General features: G+C 59.4%; 8 protein-coding genes across 8 annotated transcripts; 6 read left to right on the top strand and 2 right to left on the bottom strand.

Moving 5' to 3' along the window:
• Nucleotides 1-297: 297 nt before the first annotated feature.
• PHYSODRAFT_342409 (hypothetical protein) lies at nt 298-1,299 on the top strand (the record flags this gene model as incomplete). Its single annotated transcript, XM_009540856.1, has 1 exon — nt 298-1,299. The coding sequence occupies one exon, from the start codon at nt 298-300 to the stop codon at nt 1,297-1,299; it is 1,002 nt and encodes a 333-aa protein (XP_009539151.1).
• Nucleotides 1,300-2,395: 1,096 nt separating this feature from the next.
• Nucleotides 2,396-2,878, top strand: PHYSODRAFT_390988 (hypothetical protein; the record flags this gene model as incomplete). The annotated part of the gene is made up of 1 exon (XM_009540855.1): nt 2,396-2,878. A coding segment is annotated over one exon (483 nt), but the record flags the coding sequence as incomplete, so codon positions are not given.
• Nucleotides 2,879-3,124: 246 nt separating this feature from the next.
• Nucleotides 3,125-4,750, bottom strand: PHYSODRAFT_566527 (hypothetical protein; the record flags this gene model as incomplete). Its single annotated transcript, XM_009540854.1, has 4 exons — nt 3,125-3,289; nt 3,364-3,786; nt 3,869-3,896; nt 3,969-4,750. The coding sequence occupies 4 exons, from the start codon at nt 4,748-4,750 to the stop codon at nt 3,125-3,127; spliced, it is 1,398 nt and encodes a 465-aa protein (XP_009539149.1).
• Nucleotides 4,751-5,214: 464 nt separating this feature from the next.
• Nucleotides 5,215-6,441, top strand: PHYSODRAFT_342406 (hypothetical protein; the record flags this gene model as incomplete). The annotated part of the gene is made up of 1 exon (XM_009540853.1): nt 5,215-6,441. The coding sequence occupies one exon, from the start codon at nt 5,215-5,217 to the stop codon at nt 6,439-6,441; it is 1,227 nt and encodes a 408-aa protein (XP_009539148.1).
• Nucleotides 6,442-7,171: 730 nt separating this feature from the next.
• Nucleotides 7,172-8,299, top strand: PHYSODRAFT_356206 (hypothetical protein). The gene is made up of 2 exons (XM_009540852.1): nt 7,172-8,014; nt 8,095-8,299. The coding sequence occupies exons 1-2, from the start codon at nt 7,674-7,676 to the stop codon at nt 8,261-8,263; spliced, it is 510 nt and encodes a 169-aa protein (XP_009539147.1). The 5' UTR covers nt 7,172-7,673; the 3' UTR covers nt 8,264-8,299.
• Nucleotides 8,300-10,428: 2,129 nt separating this feature from the next.
• PHYSODRAFT_534167 (hypothetical protein) lies at nt 10,429-11,190 on the bottom strand (the record flags this gene model as incomplete). Its single annotated transcript, XM_009540851.1, has 1 exon — nt 10,429-11,190. The coding sequence occupies one exon, from the start codon at nt 11,188-11,190 to the stop codon at nt 10,429-10,431; it is 762 nt and encodes a 253-aa protein (XP_009539146.1).
• Nucleotides 11,191-12,117: 927 nt separating this feature from the next.
• PHYSODRAFT_289242 (programmed cell death PDCD4-like protein) lies at nt 12,118-12,715 on the top strand. The gene is made up of 2 exons (XM_009540850.1): nt 12,118-12,252; nt 12,343-12,715. The coding sequence occupies exons 1-2, from the start codon at nt 12,159-12,161 to the stop codon at nt 12,444-12,446; spliced, it is 198 nt and encodes a 65-aa protein (XP_009539145.1). The 5' UTR covers nt 12,118-12,158; the 3' UTR covers nt 12,447-12,715.
• A 295-nt stretch (nt 12,716-13,010) lies between these two features.
• On the top strand, nt 13,011-14,157 carry PHYSODRAFT_533988 (hypothetical protein; the record flags this gene model as incomplete). Its single annotated transcript, XM_009540849.1, has 2 exons — nt 13,011-13,752; nt 13,844-14,157. The coding sequence occupies 2 exons, from the start codon at nt 13,011-13,013 to the stop codon at nt 14,155-14,157; spliced, it is 1,056 nt and encodes a 351-aa protein (XP_009539144.1).
• Between the last annotated feature and the right edge of the window lie 22 nt (nt 14,158-14,179).

Below are 14,179 nucleotides of genomic sequence, written 5' to 3'. Positions count from 1 at the left end.
GCTTCTTGTGCTACCCGGCATGCAAAGGCATCCGAAGCCACGTCGCAACAGCAGCGGCAGCGGCAGCGGCAGTAGCCCTCCACGACAATCCTGGTGCTCTGATGAACGCATTCGTTCGGGTGCGCCACTAGCCGGGGCTTGTCAGGCGTGGCATCTATAGCCACCGCACCAACGCTCATCAACACTTGGCCTTCGCCCTCCCCACTCTTCAATTTGGGCGATACCCAGCACACCTTCAAGTAACCAGTCAAGCCTTCGGACCCAACTCAGCTCGGCTCAGCTCCACACTGTACCAGCATGGTCAAACTCACGCTCACCGTCGCCGCCGTCATGACCGCAGCTGCCGTCCTCGCCGATATCGGGGTGACTCAGCCAGACTCGCCGCACCACAGGCAGTTCCTTCGCCACGCAGGACCGAACGGAAGTGGCGTCGGCTTCGGCTCTGCGGGGAGCAGTCCCCGCGACCCTTCTTCGTCTGATGACCGAGACGATGCTGGCAGCTTCCGTGCTGGAAACCGCTCTCCTCCGTCGGATGCTGGTGTCGGTGTCGGAAGCCTCAGTGTCGGAGGCCACGCTTTTGTCGGTCATGCAGCCGACCACCTCTGGCTAGGCAGTGGCAGTCTGGACGACCGATTCGCACCTCCTTCTGGCGCGAGCAGCAATGCGTCTCCATCGTGGTCGGCGTCCGGCAAGGACGGCATGCCGCGGTTCTCGGATGCCGGTCAAGGTGAACCTCACCGTAAGGCCCTTCAAAAGGAGGGCCGCGATGACCAGAATGCGATGCCTCCGATGCCTTCTCGTTCAATCGACGGCCCCATGCATGGAGGGCAGCAGAACGAGCCACCGCGAGACGACTTGCCGAACGGGAGGCAACCGCGGAATGCCGACAGCGAGCCGCTTCGGAGTGATAAACCGTTGCAGGGTGACCCGGACCAGCCTCAGGACGACAAGCGCGTCGATTCACCACACGGACTTCCTGGTGAGCACGAAGATCATGGAGACCAAGACGATACCCCGCACGGCCGAGACCATCTACACCGACACAGCTCCGACAAGGGTTCGTGGCACGGAAGTGGGAGCGTCGACGGTCGTTTTCCTCCCCCACCCGATGCAGGCGGCGACGAGCAGCAGCCGCCGGGAGTCGGCGGAGGTCGTGGTGTGGACGGCCCCAGGACTGCCGATAACCGCGACGACCACAACTCGCCACTATCGCTTGCTGGCAGCGGCTCTGTGGGTGTGGTGCACGACGTGGGAGCTGGGAATGGCGAGGTGCGTCCGAGCGAGGTCCAGCCTCAGTAACTAAAGGTAACGCAGATCACTTTACGCTGCATGGGCTGAGGTTATCGACCCACACCATAAGCTACCAAAATTACCAAAATTGAAACAAACTTACACAAGTCCTGAAATTTGTTGACAACAACCTGTTGTGAAGGTGTGGTTTCTGTACCTCCACGATACTAGAGTAAAGTGGCGATGGTTAGATGACACGGTGCTCGTCAGGTGCCTGCCTGCATTGGTGTATAAATGGCGGATTGTGCAATACGTTGGGGCTGCAATTGGTGATCGGCTGCAGTGGCTGAGTTTATCGTAGAGTCTGGTAGGCTACCGCAGCATCGTTTTCAAACATGGCAGCATCCAGTACAGCAGAATGGCAGCATCCAGTACAGCAGAATGGCAGCATCCAGTACAGAAGAATGGCAGCATCCAGTACAGAAGAATGACAATGTATGGTAGGAATAGTTGTATGCCTTGTGGTGTATGGTAGAAGGGCGTTGAAAATAATAAGAAAAGCAAGGGTAGAGTCAATAACTTCTCATATCACCCCACTCACTCACGCTGCCTTGGAATAGCGACAGCGGACGTTCATCAATGGGGGAGGCCGAGTCCAAAAGAGGACCCAGCGCTGCAACCACCGACATCCCGAGTCAATGAATGAAGTCGAATACGATCATCAAAGTTATTGAGGTTGTCTATTCGGAAAGTCGAATAGAAAAGAAGGTACTATAGAAATGATCCTGTAAAAGTACGGTCTTGAGTTGCAATCCACAAACTTGCCGTGCACTGATGTCTACCAACTATCCATACGCGCGACCGCAATGGCGACTGCGCAGGCCATTGGCCAAACCACTTCAACATCCTTCACTCTGTGCCTTCCTTCAACTTACCCTACCCTCCCTCCTGCCTATCGGTTGCTTCACTTTGACAACCACTGCCATCCATCTTCGCCACAATCCGCTCGCGTTGCTGCCAACACAGCGCTGTCGCCATTGCCCTCCTCGTCCGCGACTATAACTGGATCGTTGGACTGTACGACACGGACACCACACCACAAAACACACGTCGCCACTCAGAACATTGTGGACACCTTCTCCGTCTCATGCCAAAACCGCCGCCGGGGGTGGTTGCGAGGACGAACGGGAACTCGCGTGACGCCGACAACGTCGGCACCACCTTCCATCGAGGTCTATCGTTCACTGATTCGGACGGGTTCGTTTCCTTCGCCACCAAGTTCCCAGGGCTGTACGCGGGACGCACTACACACATCCATATCATGACGCACTCGGATGGCACTGTGCTTGCCAACGGAACGTACTCGGGTGGACGGGTATCGCACGTAGGCCAGCTCTTCTTCGACCAATCCCTCATCACGGAGGTGCAGTCCACTGGAGTGTACGCGGACAACTCGATCCGGGTCACCACGAACGAAGACGACTCCATCGCCTTGCAGTCTGCGGCTGACGACTTCGACCCGTTCGTTCAGTACGTGAAACTGGGCGAGTCCGTGGAAGACGGTCTCTTGGCTTGGATCTCGGTGGGAGTGGACATGACGAACGACAACAGCGTGACCGCCGCGGGGACGTACACTGGAAGCGATGGCACGACGACGCCCAGCGGAGGTACGGCAGCTCCTGCTGAGTCTGGGTCGACTTCTGCGACTGACGTTTCTTCGGCTGCTGCTGACATAGGAAATGGCGCTCTCAGGCTCGAACTGTGCTACGGCTGGCTTCTAGCCCTCGCACTCGTGCTGTTGCAGTAGTTGACCAAGGGATAGCGATCTGCTTGAACACCCGCTGAGTAAAGCAGTTGATCATTAGCATGTATTACCATTTGCGCTGGATTTATTTCAATGGTACGCCATTTTTGCGTTCGAGCCAGTGTTTGGGCCTGCACTGCCGAATGCACTTCCACTGATGCTATCGAGCAGGAAGGCCCCACTGCTGTTGCTCGAACGCAGGTTTGCTGACGTGGTAGACGTTGTGCTCGTCGAACCATACGCCCGCTGCGTCGCCTGCGTGTAGTACACACACACTTCGTTAGTGAACTGATCGATCGACCACCTAGGAATCCTTCTGCAGTGCGCACCTGGTATTGATACCCAGAGAGCATCGGCACGGCGTCTTCCTGGTAGTGTTGACCTGGTGCAAGACCGTGTCCGCCACCGCGAAGAGGTGCGTAGGCGTAGTTGGGCGTCGGGGGCTTGTCACGAGGGTTGTTTGCGCCATAGCTACCGCCAGACAAGGATGCGGAGGCTGAGGTGGCAGACGACGTACGCAGGCGTTGCCGCTGCGCTGACGAATTCTTGTCCTGGCGCGTGAAGAACAGCAACAGTGCGCTGGGGACGAACTCGGTCGAAAAGTGGATGGTAAACTCGTACGCAATGTGGTGGACACCCACGGGAGTACGGTACTGGGACTCCTCCGATTCCATGTATCCCGTGCCCATGCCGATCAAGTACACGGCCTTCACCGCGAACAGGACGCAGAGCAGGATGCACACGGCCGTGATCTGGTCAAGTTGTCAATAGGGAGCCGTTAGTCACCTCTCTTTAGTTAGCTAACAGCACCACATGATGATTGGCAGCACTCACCCTGCGCAGCACGAGTTGCCTGGGTGAACTGGCTGCGATGGAGAACGATGAGCCTCCCTGGCGTCCTGCGGTGCCGTTTCCGTTGCCCATGGCTGCCGACGACAAGTCGAAGAAGAAATCTTCATCTGGGCTCTGGTTACGGAAGAAGTCGATGAGCCGAATGCTGTAGTACAGGATACCGAACAGCCCCACGAAGTAGACTCCGCCTTGCAGCAAGTCGCAGCCCCTCCAGAGTCCCGCCGACGTGCTCGACAGCGCGAACAGCAGCGCAAAGCCCACGTAGAGTAGCACGTTGAAGAGGAAGAAGACGCGGCGAGGCCACGGGTGTGCCTTGCCCCAGCAGGCGTAGCACAGCTGCGCCCAGAAGAGCAGCACGAGTCCGTACATGGACACGAACAGCATGGACGGCAGCCACAGGAACAGCGTCAGCAGCTTGCAGTACACGGAGGTGGACGGCAGGGCCGCCACCTTCTCCAGCGTCGCCACTTCTGTGACCAGCGAGCACACGCGCAGCGTGGACGCCACGAACAGCAGCAGGTAGAGTCTCTGACGCATCTCGGAGCCCGTGGACGCGGCTGCGGCGCCCTCCTCCTCCATCAGCGCGGACTCGGAGCCTCCGACGACGTTCACAGAGGCTTGAGGGGCCTGTGGCACGGCCGAGTACGGCGCTTTGCCCGCTGGAACGGGCCCCGGAGCCTCGTTGGCGGCGGGGGACGCGGCGCTGGAGAGGCGCTTGCGTTTGGCCGCGTACTGCCGGTACAGGACGCGCCCGGACACCGCGCTCAGCGACAGGAACAGCAGGATGGTCAGCAGCAGCAGCAGGCGGTCGCCGAGGCTCAGCGTCTCGGGGCCTTCGCCTGGCACGGGCGCGGGGTCCACCATGTCTGTTGAAGCGGTTGCTGCGCGAGAGTGGGGGTTGTGAAGTGAATAGGGCGAGTTAGAATGAGTCGCGCATATATTTAGCTAGCTGAGATGAAGGCGAAGAAGATGAGGTGCTGTGCGCGGCGTGAACCTCGCTCGCGCACGAGATATCGACGCGAGATGAAGGCGCTTTCGACCAACCTTTGCAGACGACGGACGAAAGCAAAAAGTTAGATGCGCTCCGGTGCCACGGCCACAGAGAAAGGTACCATAAACCAGGTACATCTTCGAATGGTGTGAGGCACACGAGTTATCAGATGACGAAGTCTCAGATACCTTTATGCGGTTGAAGAGCACATCGACTTCACCGCCAAGAGCAGATTTATAAACACTTGAGCATTCCGAGCCAAGAGCTCAATCAGTGCATGCTCCGCCGGCTGCGCCTGCTTCATCGTCCTCTTCTCCGCGTCAACAGCAGCAGCAGCATGTCCACCGCTTCCTCCGTTCCATGGCGCGTCGACTCTGACGCCGCTCGTCGCTCCAGCGTCGCGAGCTTCAACGAGTTCTTGCGCTCCACGCGGTCGGCGCTGACGCAGTCCCCGCCTCCCGCGGTCGTGCACGTGTTCATGGGCAATGAGGCGGCGGACGCCGACTCCATCGTCAGCTCGCTGGTCTACGCCTTCATGCACTACCAGCGGCACTCGGAGGCGCTGCACGTGCCCGTCCTGTCCATCCCCAGAGCAGAACTGGTGCTGCGCTGCGACGTCACCGCGCTGTTCCAGGAGCTGGGCGTCGACACGCACGCGCTCGTGTTCGTGGACGAGTTTCCGTGGGGCCTCAAGTCCAAGGTGAAGGTGACGCTGATGGACCACAATGCACTGAGCAACAAGAAGATCCCGCAGCTGGGAGACTTGCGCGTGGTGGAGATCGTGGACCACCACTCGGACCTGGGCCAGCACTTGGACGCCGAGAAGCGGGAGGTGGCGTTCGCGGACGGCAACGCGCTGGTGGCCAGTACCTGCACGCTGGTCGCCGAGAGGCTGAAGGAAGCGGAGAGTCATGACGTACACAAGCTGCTGTCGACTATGTTGCTTGGAGTCATTGCTCTGGACAGCATCAATTTCGATCCGAGTGCGAAGAAGGTGACGCCGCGGGATGTGAAGGCTGCCGAGCAGTTGGAGCAGACCGCGTTCGCGAAGAAGGAGGAGTTGTTCAAGTGGCTGCAAGCGGAGAAGTTTAATCCGGCTCACTGGGGGGCGTTCACGCTGGAGAATTGCCTGCAGGTAGACTACAAGGAGTTTACGTTCTCGACGGCGACTGGTGATGCCAAGAAGGTCGGCATCAGTGCGGTGCTTATTGACTTGGAGGCCTTCGTGCTCAAGTCGAAAGACGCTGCCGCACTGCGTGAGGGTTTATCGACGTACTGCAAGCAGAACGAGTTGGCGTTCTTGGTGGTGATGACCATGTTCATGACCGCCGATGGGCAGCGCCACCGCCAGTTGCTCTTCTTCCAGGAAAGTGGTGACGACGTCAAACACTGCGTGACATTCTTTGAAAAGGAAGCTTCACTGCATCTGGAAGTTTTGAAGCTGCCCGAGACGCACCGCGATGGACATGTAGCAGCCTTCAACCAGCTCAACACGGCTGCGTCAAGGAAGCAAGTCGCACCGTTGATTCAGCGCGCCCTTGCTGAGCCTGTAGTCAAGCTATAGGGTGCCACATGGCGATAACAAGTCTGGTTCACGGCCACGAGCAGAAAGATTATCTAGAAGATGGACTCTTCTTCAACTACTGTACGCCTCCACTTCAACGTCTGCACAAGCCCAGGGAATCAATCCGTCGCGCCATCGGTGTTGACCCCTGCTATTGCAGCCAAACACATGCCCGGAGCCAGCACAACGTTGCACAGCCTCCGCCATAGCCAACTCGTCCACTTAGCGCCCCAGCACCCAGCCGCGTTCGGCGACAGCCGTTACATGCTCCCAGCTCGTCTTCATACAGACAACAGCCTCAAATTTTCGCGCGGCGTCGAGCGAAATCGACTATGGCGGCCAGGCGCAGCTAAAATAGTTACTGCCGCGTTCGACACGCTCCTCCCTCGCCACTTTGCTTGCTCGCTATGAAATCGCCGCGGGGGCACGGTCGCAGCGCAGCGCCATTACCACGAGAAGCGCTGCTAACCACGTGAGTATACCATGTGATCTTGTAAAATAGAAGACGCCACGACGCGTCTTGATTGGCTGCGAGAACTTTGTGTGCTGCACATCACGTTGGTGGCCCTCGTTCTGATCTATTTATAGAAAGTTCCTGGATTCTCGCCCAATGGCCGCGCGCAAAAGCTGACGAATGACGCTCCATCGGCGGATATTTCGCGTTTTGCCAGAATTCAGTTCGACGCACGCAGAAATAGCCCGGCCGCGCCCACTCAGTCCAGAAAACGCCCTCCAGCCAAGCAGTCCGCGGTCGAGCAGCTCCAGTGCGCGCTCCTCGTCTCCGTTCCGCCCCACCCCCGCAGCAAGCAGCAGTAGCAGCCCCTCCCTCGACGTCCGCGTCGAGCCGAGCCCCCGCCACTGCTCCCCCGCCCCGATTTCCCCGGTCGATCGCGACCTCTGGCGACCAAATTGAGCAACTCTGAGTTCGCTGACGCTTCGCCGAGTCCACTGGTTGTGGGAGTGGAGAGCAGCCCCGCGCCGAGCCTTCCGCCAGGAGTAAAGTTGCTGCAGACAGCAGATCCGACGGTGACCGCCTCGACGAGCGAGCAGCGAAGTGGCGGCGCAGTCGACGGATGGGATAAGTTTGCTGGCCTAAGACCGACCGACACGCGACGACAGTGCCCTGCCTACTAGAGAAGAGAAGAGAGAAGAGAGCAAGTCCACCCTTCCTGCTTCTGCCCAACCGACCGACTATCTACCCTTAAACTATATAGACTCGTGATAGAGACACGATGATCGCGCCGACGAACAAGCCGACGATGGTCAAGTGGGAGCACCTGTCCTTCGTGATCATGGACGCCCCCAACGACAGCAACCTGCACATCTACCTCAAGGAGCTCAAGAAGCACAACGTCACGGACCTCGTGCGCGCCTGCGAGGTCACCTACAGCAGCGAGTCCGTGGAGGCCGCCGGCATCCACGTGCACGAGCTCGAGTTCCCCGACGGCGAGTCGCCCGACCCGGAGATCTTGGACCAGTGGCTCGACCTGGTGGAAGACTGCTTCAAGGACAACGCCATCGACTCCAAGAACAACAAGTCCATCGCGGTGCACTGCGTCGCAGGGCTGGGCCGGTGAGTTTAAGTCGCTGACTAGCAGGTAGATGAGAATTCCTGACTAACGCACGTTCTCCTTGCTTTATGTGTTGCAACAGAGCTCCCGTGCTGGTGGCTATCGCGTTGATCGAGTACGGGCTGGACCCCATCAACGCCGTGGAGCACATCCGCAAGTTCCGGCGTGGGGCCATCAATCTGCGCCAGCTCAAGTACCTGGAGAAGTACCAGCCGCGGCGTGGCAACAAGGCCAAGTGCACCATCATGTGAAGGGGCGATGGGGGGAAAAGACGCCAGGCGCAGGCTGTGAGTGTGCCGGCATCTTCACGCATCTGCTCTGGCGTTTCTCGGCTGCTGGCCTTCCCCCCACAACTTTTATTTTTGCTGTTTTACTTCTTCGCTCTCCCCTGGTCTGGCTACGACGCGCGTCATAGCGAGGAAGAGCGAACGCTCATATCAAGACTTATCCAGCTCCGACGCCGGCATGTCGGCGTCTACAGATCATATTCACAAACACGGCATTGCTTAATCTACTATACGCATTTGGTGTCTCTGCTGCCTGCGTTGTGGTGCGATTATTGTCAAAAGCTTCGAGAGGCAGGATCAACTGCTGCCGAGCGCTGCCCAATGTAACAATGGTGTGCCGGTGTAAGTACATATAGCCACGTCATGTAGAGCGTGACCAACTTAAGCCAGTCTCATGAGCTCGACTAGCACACCATGCAGAAGCGATTTGCACCTTCTTCTTCTCTGGAACTACGATACACATTCGAGAAGAGAAGAAAATCGCTATACTAGGGACAAGGAAAACACCCAGACCTATGGATACCTGTAGGATTCCAGAAAAGGCCACGAAGCTGCGTGCACTTTGCATACTCTGCTTGGCTCGTAAGTGTTGAAGCTGCACTTCAACATCTGTCAGATCCCAGGATAAGAAGAAGAAGAAGAAGGAGAATCCTGCAGTCATTCTGATTGTTGTGCTCTTCCTGCATAGTCTCTATTGGTCGGCTTTAATATACAAGTGCCTCGTTGCCTGCATACTGCTAAAAACTGCAAGCTTGCTTTGTAAATAATGTTGCGTGGCGCCAACCTTACTCGAAGGCGAGGGTTGCTTGGCCACCTGGCTGCTTCTTGATGAGCGCATTGCCGTTGTTGCTGCTCGTGGACCCCTCCGTGTGTCGGGCCCTTTTCGGCTGGAAATCCGCAAGCTCGCTGAACCACTTCACGACGGGGAAGTGGCCGTTGTAGATGGCGAAATCGACGGCGACTGTGGTGCAGCCCTCGGAGCGATTCGCCCACAACCACTGCACCGTGGCCAAGTGACCCCCTGCAGCAGCAGTGTCCATTGCGCCCGTCGTGCATCCTTCGCTCCGGTTCTCGTGAAGCCACTTGACAACATCCAGGTGGCCGCCAGCCGCTGCGCTGTCCATCGCGTGAACGGAGCAACCCTCGCTGCGGTTTTCGTGGAGCCACTTGACGACCTCGAGGTGGCCTCGCAATGCTGCTGCATCCATCACTCGGGCCGAAATCTTCATCTCGGGCATGTAGGCAGTGAGCCACTTCACGATGCCGAGGTAGCCCTCGGTCGCTGCGATCCGCATGGACCAGTCGAAGCCGTGATCGCTGATATCGGCCTTCCGTTCGCCAAGGCGCTTCAGGAGTGACAGGTATCCGGCGCACGCTGCCTTTTGGACGGTCCACCGAGGGGAGCAGTCCAGGAACGACTCGATCAGTTCCGGTACTAACCCGCTGGCAATGGCGCCAACTTGGTCTCTTACGACCACCTCGACACTCGTCATCCGTTCCATCGTCATGTTTCGCTCTGCTCTTCCTCCGCTTGGCTGATCTGGTGTGGTGCTTCCTGTATTGTGCGCTGAATCAAAAATGTCAATGCACTGAGACCGAGGAAGCTGCATCCCATGACCCCCTTGCGCCACTGAAGACGATGGGTGTTGCCCTGATGCAGAGCCAAAATAATCGGGCTGAACATCGTCTCACCTCCATATGCACCTACCAGCCTCGGGTTCTGATCAGCGATGGATGGATGGATGGACCACCGTTTCGAGTGAGGTACATCCACTCGCGCAGCACCGAGGCGCACGCACCCCGCCCTCTGCAAGCGTGACGAAGGCTCCGAGTAACGCCTGCTGACCCCGTCGGCGCCCGGCAGGCCGTTCGTTGCCAGGACGGAGGTAACCCCGCCACGCTTGCGCTGCCCCCGGGGTGTCTGAGACACAAAAGTCGCAGCATCCGTCAAACACCCGCTTCAGCTTTGCTTTTGCAGATACGCAGCTGAAGTGCACTTCAACTTGGAAATTCTCACTTTACTGATTAGGATCTGATAAATGCACTGCACGACAGGAGCTGTTCGATCCAGCCCGTCGGTCTCTCGGTATGGTACGCATAAGTTGGTGTCTGTGGGGCCTCGTCTTCTCTCAGTTCCGGCACGAGAGGCCCGTGCTCATCCGCCGTGGGCGGTGCCGGGGAACTTCCAGCAGCGTGGCGCTTAGTCGTCGCTCTCTCCGCCCCCAGCGAGTACTGGGCGACCGCGGCTGGCCGGCGGCGTCTTGCACCTCGACGTTCTGCTCGTTCAGCCAGCGCAGGATGTGCATGTGGCCGTTGAGCAGCGCAAAGTGCGAGGCTACGCTGGTGCAGCCCTCTTTGCGGTTCGCTGCGAGCCACTGCACGGTCTTGAGGTGTCCACCGGCAGCCGCGCTGTCCATCGCGGCAGTCGTGCAGCCCTCGGAGCGGTTCTCGTGGAGCCATTGCACCACCTCCAGCCGTCCGTAGGCCGCGGCGCTGTCCATGGCGGCCGTGGTGCAGCCTTCGTCGCGGTAATGGTGGAGCCACTTGATGATGTTGAGGTGGCCGCGCAGAGCTGCCGAGTCCATGACGCGCGTGGAGCACTCCATGTCTGGTTGGTAGGCGGTCAGCCACTTGACGACGCGCAAGTCGCCGCTGTCGGCCGCGGTCCTCAGCGCCCAGTCCAGCTCTCTGGGCGAGATCGGCGCCTCCTTGGCGCCCAGTCGGTCCAGCAGCGTCAAGTACCCGGCGCAGGCGGCGCGCTCGATTGTCCACTTGTGCGAGGAGTCCAAGTACTCGCTCACCATCTCGGCCACGTGCGGGCAGCCGGCCAGCGCGTCCTGCGCGCGCATCACGACGTCCACGGTGGTGAACACGGGAGTCCGGAAGCTCATGGCGGAGTGGGTCTTCTTCGTGGCAGCGGTGAGAATTCGAATCTGACCGGCGGTTGGAGCGGCGGTCGATGCTGCTCGCTTTCTCGCTGTCGTGGCGTCGGCTGCAGGCTGGTTGGTTCAACTGGAGGTGACAGCGCGGCAGGCAGTTCCGCTTTTCTCCAGCGCTGACGTACCCCGCGACCCATGGAGCTGATTGCGGCGGTTAACATCCGGCTTCCAGGGCAACTCCTGGCCGACACAAGGCCCCACGAGATGACGATCGTCGCGAAAAGGAAGCCAAGTTGAGGCGCGGGCGGAAAGCAACTCGACGACCGCGCGACCCGCTCCGGACGCAACGAACTCCGATCGGCACGGACTGCACGAACCCGGTGGCAGAACCAAGCTCTCCGTCCGATGTGCAGCGCGTCGTCGCCCGGCAGCAATAATTCGGCTAAAATTGCCGCGCCGCCTCGAGCGCCGCGAGTTTCCTGCGGCGGCGGCGGTAGCGAGGAAAGGTAGGTAGCAAGCCGACGCGGTAAGTAAAATGGAGATACGCGCCGCCGGCCAGCCGGCCTGTGAGCAACAAGCAAACGAGCTCATTAGCATCGAGGGCGGTTCGTCCGTTATGCGGTGCCGTTCCCCAAGTTGAAGTCAGCCGGCGCTCGTGTGTCGCACACCATCTTTGTGTGTCGCACACCAATGTGTGCGACGCACATTCTGGGCGACAAGAGCCGGGCGGCTGCATAGATGACGCTCGTTCGAGAGTCTGTCTCGATTCGAGACAGATGCCATCCGTCCTCGGCGCCCGATACAAACGTGCAGTCGTTCTAACCGCGCGGCGGCGTTGAAGTAGGCGGGGGGGGGTCGCCCCTAAAGCTGCCAAATAGAATTTACCCAATGAAAAGCTGCCGAAGGAGATCGCTGCATGCAGCTCATAATCCAAAGTGCCAAGAAGCCAAAAACCTAGCAGCCTACGCAGCGAAGCCAAGATGCCGCAGAGCCGCGAACTCGCCAACAAGAAGAACGACCACAAGGACCGCCATTCGCGCGGCCCCATGGGCGCGGGCGCCGGCCCCAAGAAGGGTGCGTGGATACAGGAGAAGGAAAGATGGCCAGCTATGGTGCAGCTAGAGCTAACTTGGTGCGTATTGTGTGGCGCGTGATGCAATGCAGGCGGCGCCGGTGCGCACAACTGGGGCGTCTCGACGGAGGAAGAAGGCGCCATCGCCGCCGTGGACCGCAACGACCCCAACTACGACAGCTCGGAGGAGAACTAGGCGCCGCGTCGCTTCGCAGCGCGGGAGCTGAAGGGACCGGGAGAGAATGCAGCACGCAGCAGTAGCAGCGGGGCAGAGTGACGTCAAAGTCGTGCTGGCACGAGCGTCAGTGTGTGCGTGAAGGAGAGGAAGGGGAGAGAAAGAAGACGAGAAAGAAGGGCTTCCATCGTTTTGAGGGTCGTCTCCGCCGGGATGCTTCAGCGAGAGGAGCCCACACAGAAACAGAAGGATAATTTATCGAAACCCATTATAAAAATCTCAATACCCGTACACTACCAACCGCTTCGCCTTCGTCCCCTTCTTCGAAGCCTCATGACCGCCATCCACAGGCTAATGCACGCCAGCAAGACGATCGCCATCGCTGCATGCATGCAAATGATCTTTCCACTGAGGACAGCTGGCGGGTGTCCTCACTCAGCGCTGTTAATGTCCGCCACACCTTTCCCGTCACTTCAACAATCCAATCTCACAGTGTCAAATATCGTCTCTCACAGGTATTTCACGTACACCACACCACACAAAAGCCAAGCGGCACCAATCAACATTAATCGCATCCCAGCAACCATGGCCGCCATGCCGTCCGCCGACGCGAACGCGGCGTCCGTGACGACGATCCCCAACTCCATGTGGAAGTCGGCGCCGCTGATCCAGGAGGGCTCGCTCGTCATCCTCTTCGAGACGCACAACTCGCTCACCTACTGCTACGCGCAGCGCGACGCCATCTACCAGAACCGGCACGGCGCCTTCTACCACAACGACATGATCGGCCAGCCCTTCGGCTCCAAGATCATCTCGCGCAAGAAGAACGCGCGCGGCTACCTCATCCTGCTGGCGCCCACGCCCGAGCTCTGGAGCCGCGCGCTGCGCCACCGCACGCAGATCGTCTTCACGCTGGACGCCAGCGCCATCATGTTCGCGGCGGCGCTGCGCTCGGGCGCGCGCGTGGTCGAGTCGGGCACGGGCAGCGGCGCGCTCACCACGAGCTTCGCGCGCACGGTGGCGCCGCACGGCCACGTCTTCACCTTCGAGTTCAACGCGCACCGCGCCGAGATCGCGCGCGACGAGTTCAAGCGCAACGGCCTCGAGAGCGTCATCACGGTGGACTGCCGCGACGCGTGCGAGCAGGGCTTCCCCGTGGAGCTGGAGGGCACCATCGACCTGGTCTTCCTGGACCTGCCCTCGCCCTGGAAGGCCGTGGGCCACGCCGCCAAGATGCTCAAGCAGGGCGGCTTCTTCGCGTCCTACTCGCCCTGCATCGAGCAGGTGCAGAAGACCTGCGGCGCGCTCAGGAGCGCCAACTTTGAGTGTGAGTTGCCGCTGTTATTGTAGTGTGTGTATGTTTGTCTGTGGGGGAGGGTGCTGATAGTTTGTTGTTGTTGTTGTTGCTGTTGCTGCAGTGATTCGGACGATTGAGACGAGGCTGGTGCCGTACAACTCGCGGAGGATCGACCTGCCCGTGCCGGACTTCGGCTTTGGCAAGAAGGTGAAGACGGAGAATGGGGCTGCGGCTGCGGCGGCTGCTGCCGAGGCAGCGAAGCAGGCGGAGGAGGACGCCGCCAAGACGGAGGAGGAGAAGGAGAGGAAGAAGAACGGCGGACGCAAGCGCAAGTACGTGCCCGGCGGAGTGGGCGAGCACATCGTGGCCAAGAAGGACGACGAGATCCGCGGACACACGGCCTACCTTACCTTCGCTACCAAGTTTTTCGAGTAAGCGGCGTCATCGTGCCTTGGGT

Source organism: Phytophthora sojae (assembly GCF_000149755.1).
Source record: "Phytophthora sojae unplaced genomic scaffold PHYSOscaffold_16, whole genome shotgun sequence".
In the NCBI taxonomy this organism is placed as follows: Eukaryota; Oomycota; class Peronosporomycetes; order Peronosporales; family Peronosporaceae; genus Phytophthora; species Phytophthora sojae.
The sequence above is the reverse complement of the archived record's forward strand: the minus strand, read 5'-3'. Positions and strand labels throughout refer to the sequence as shown.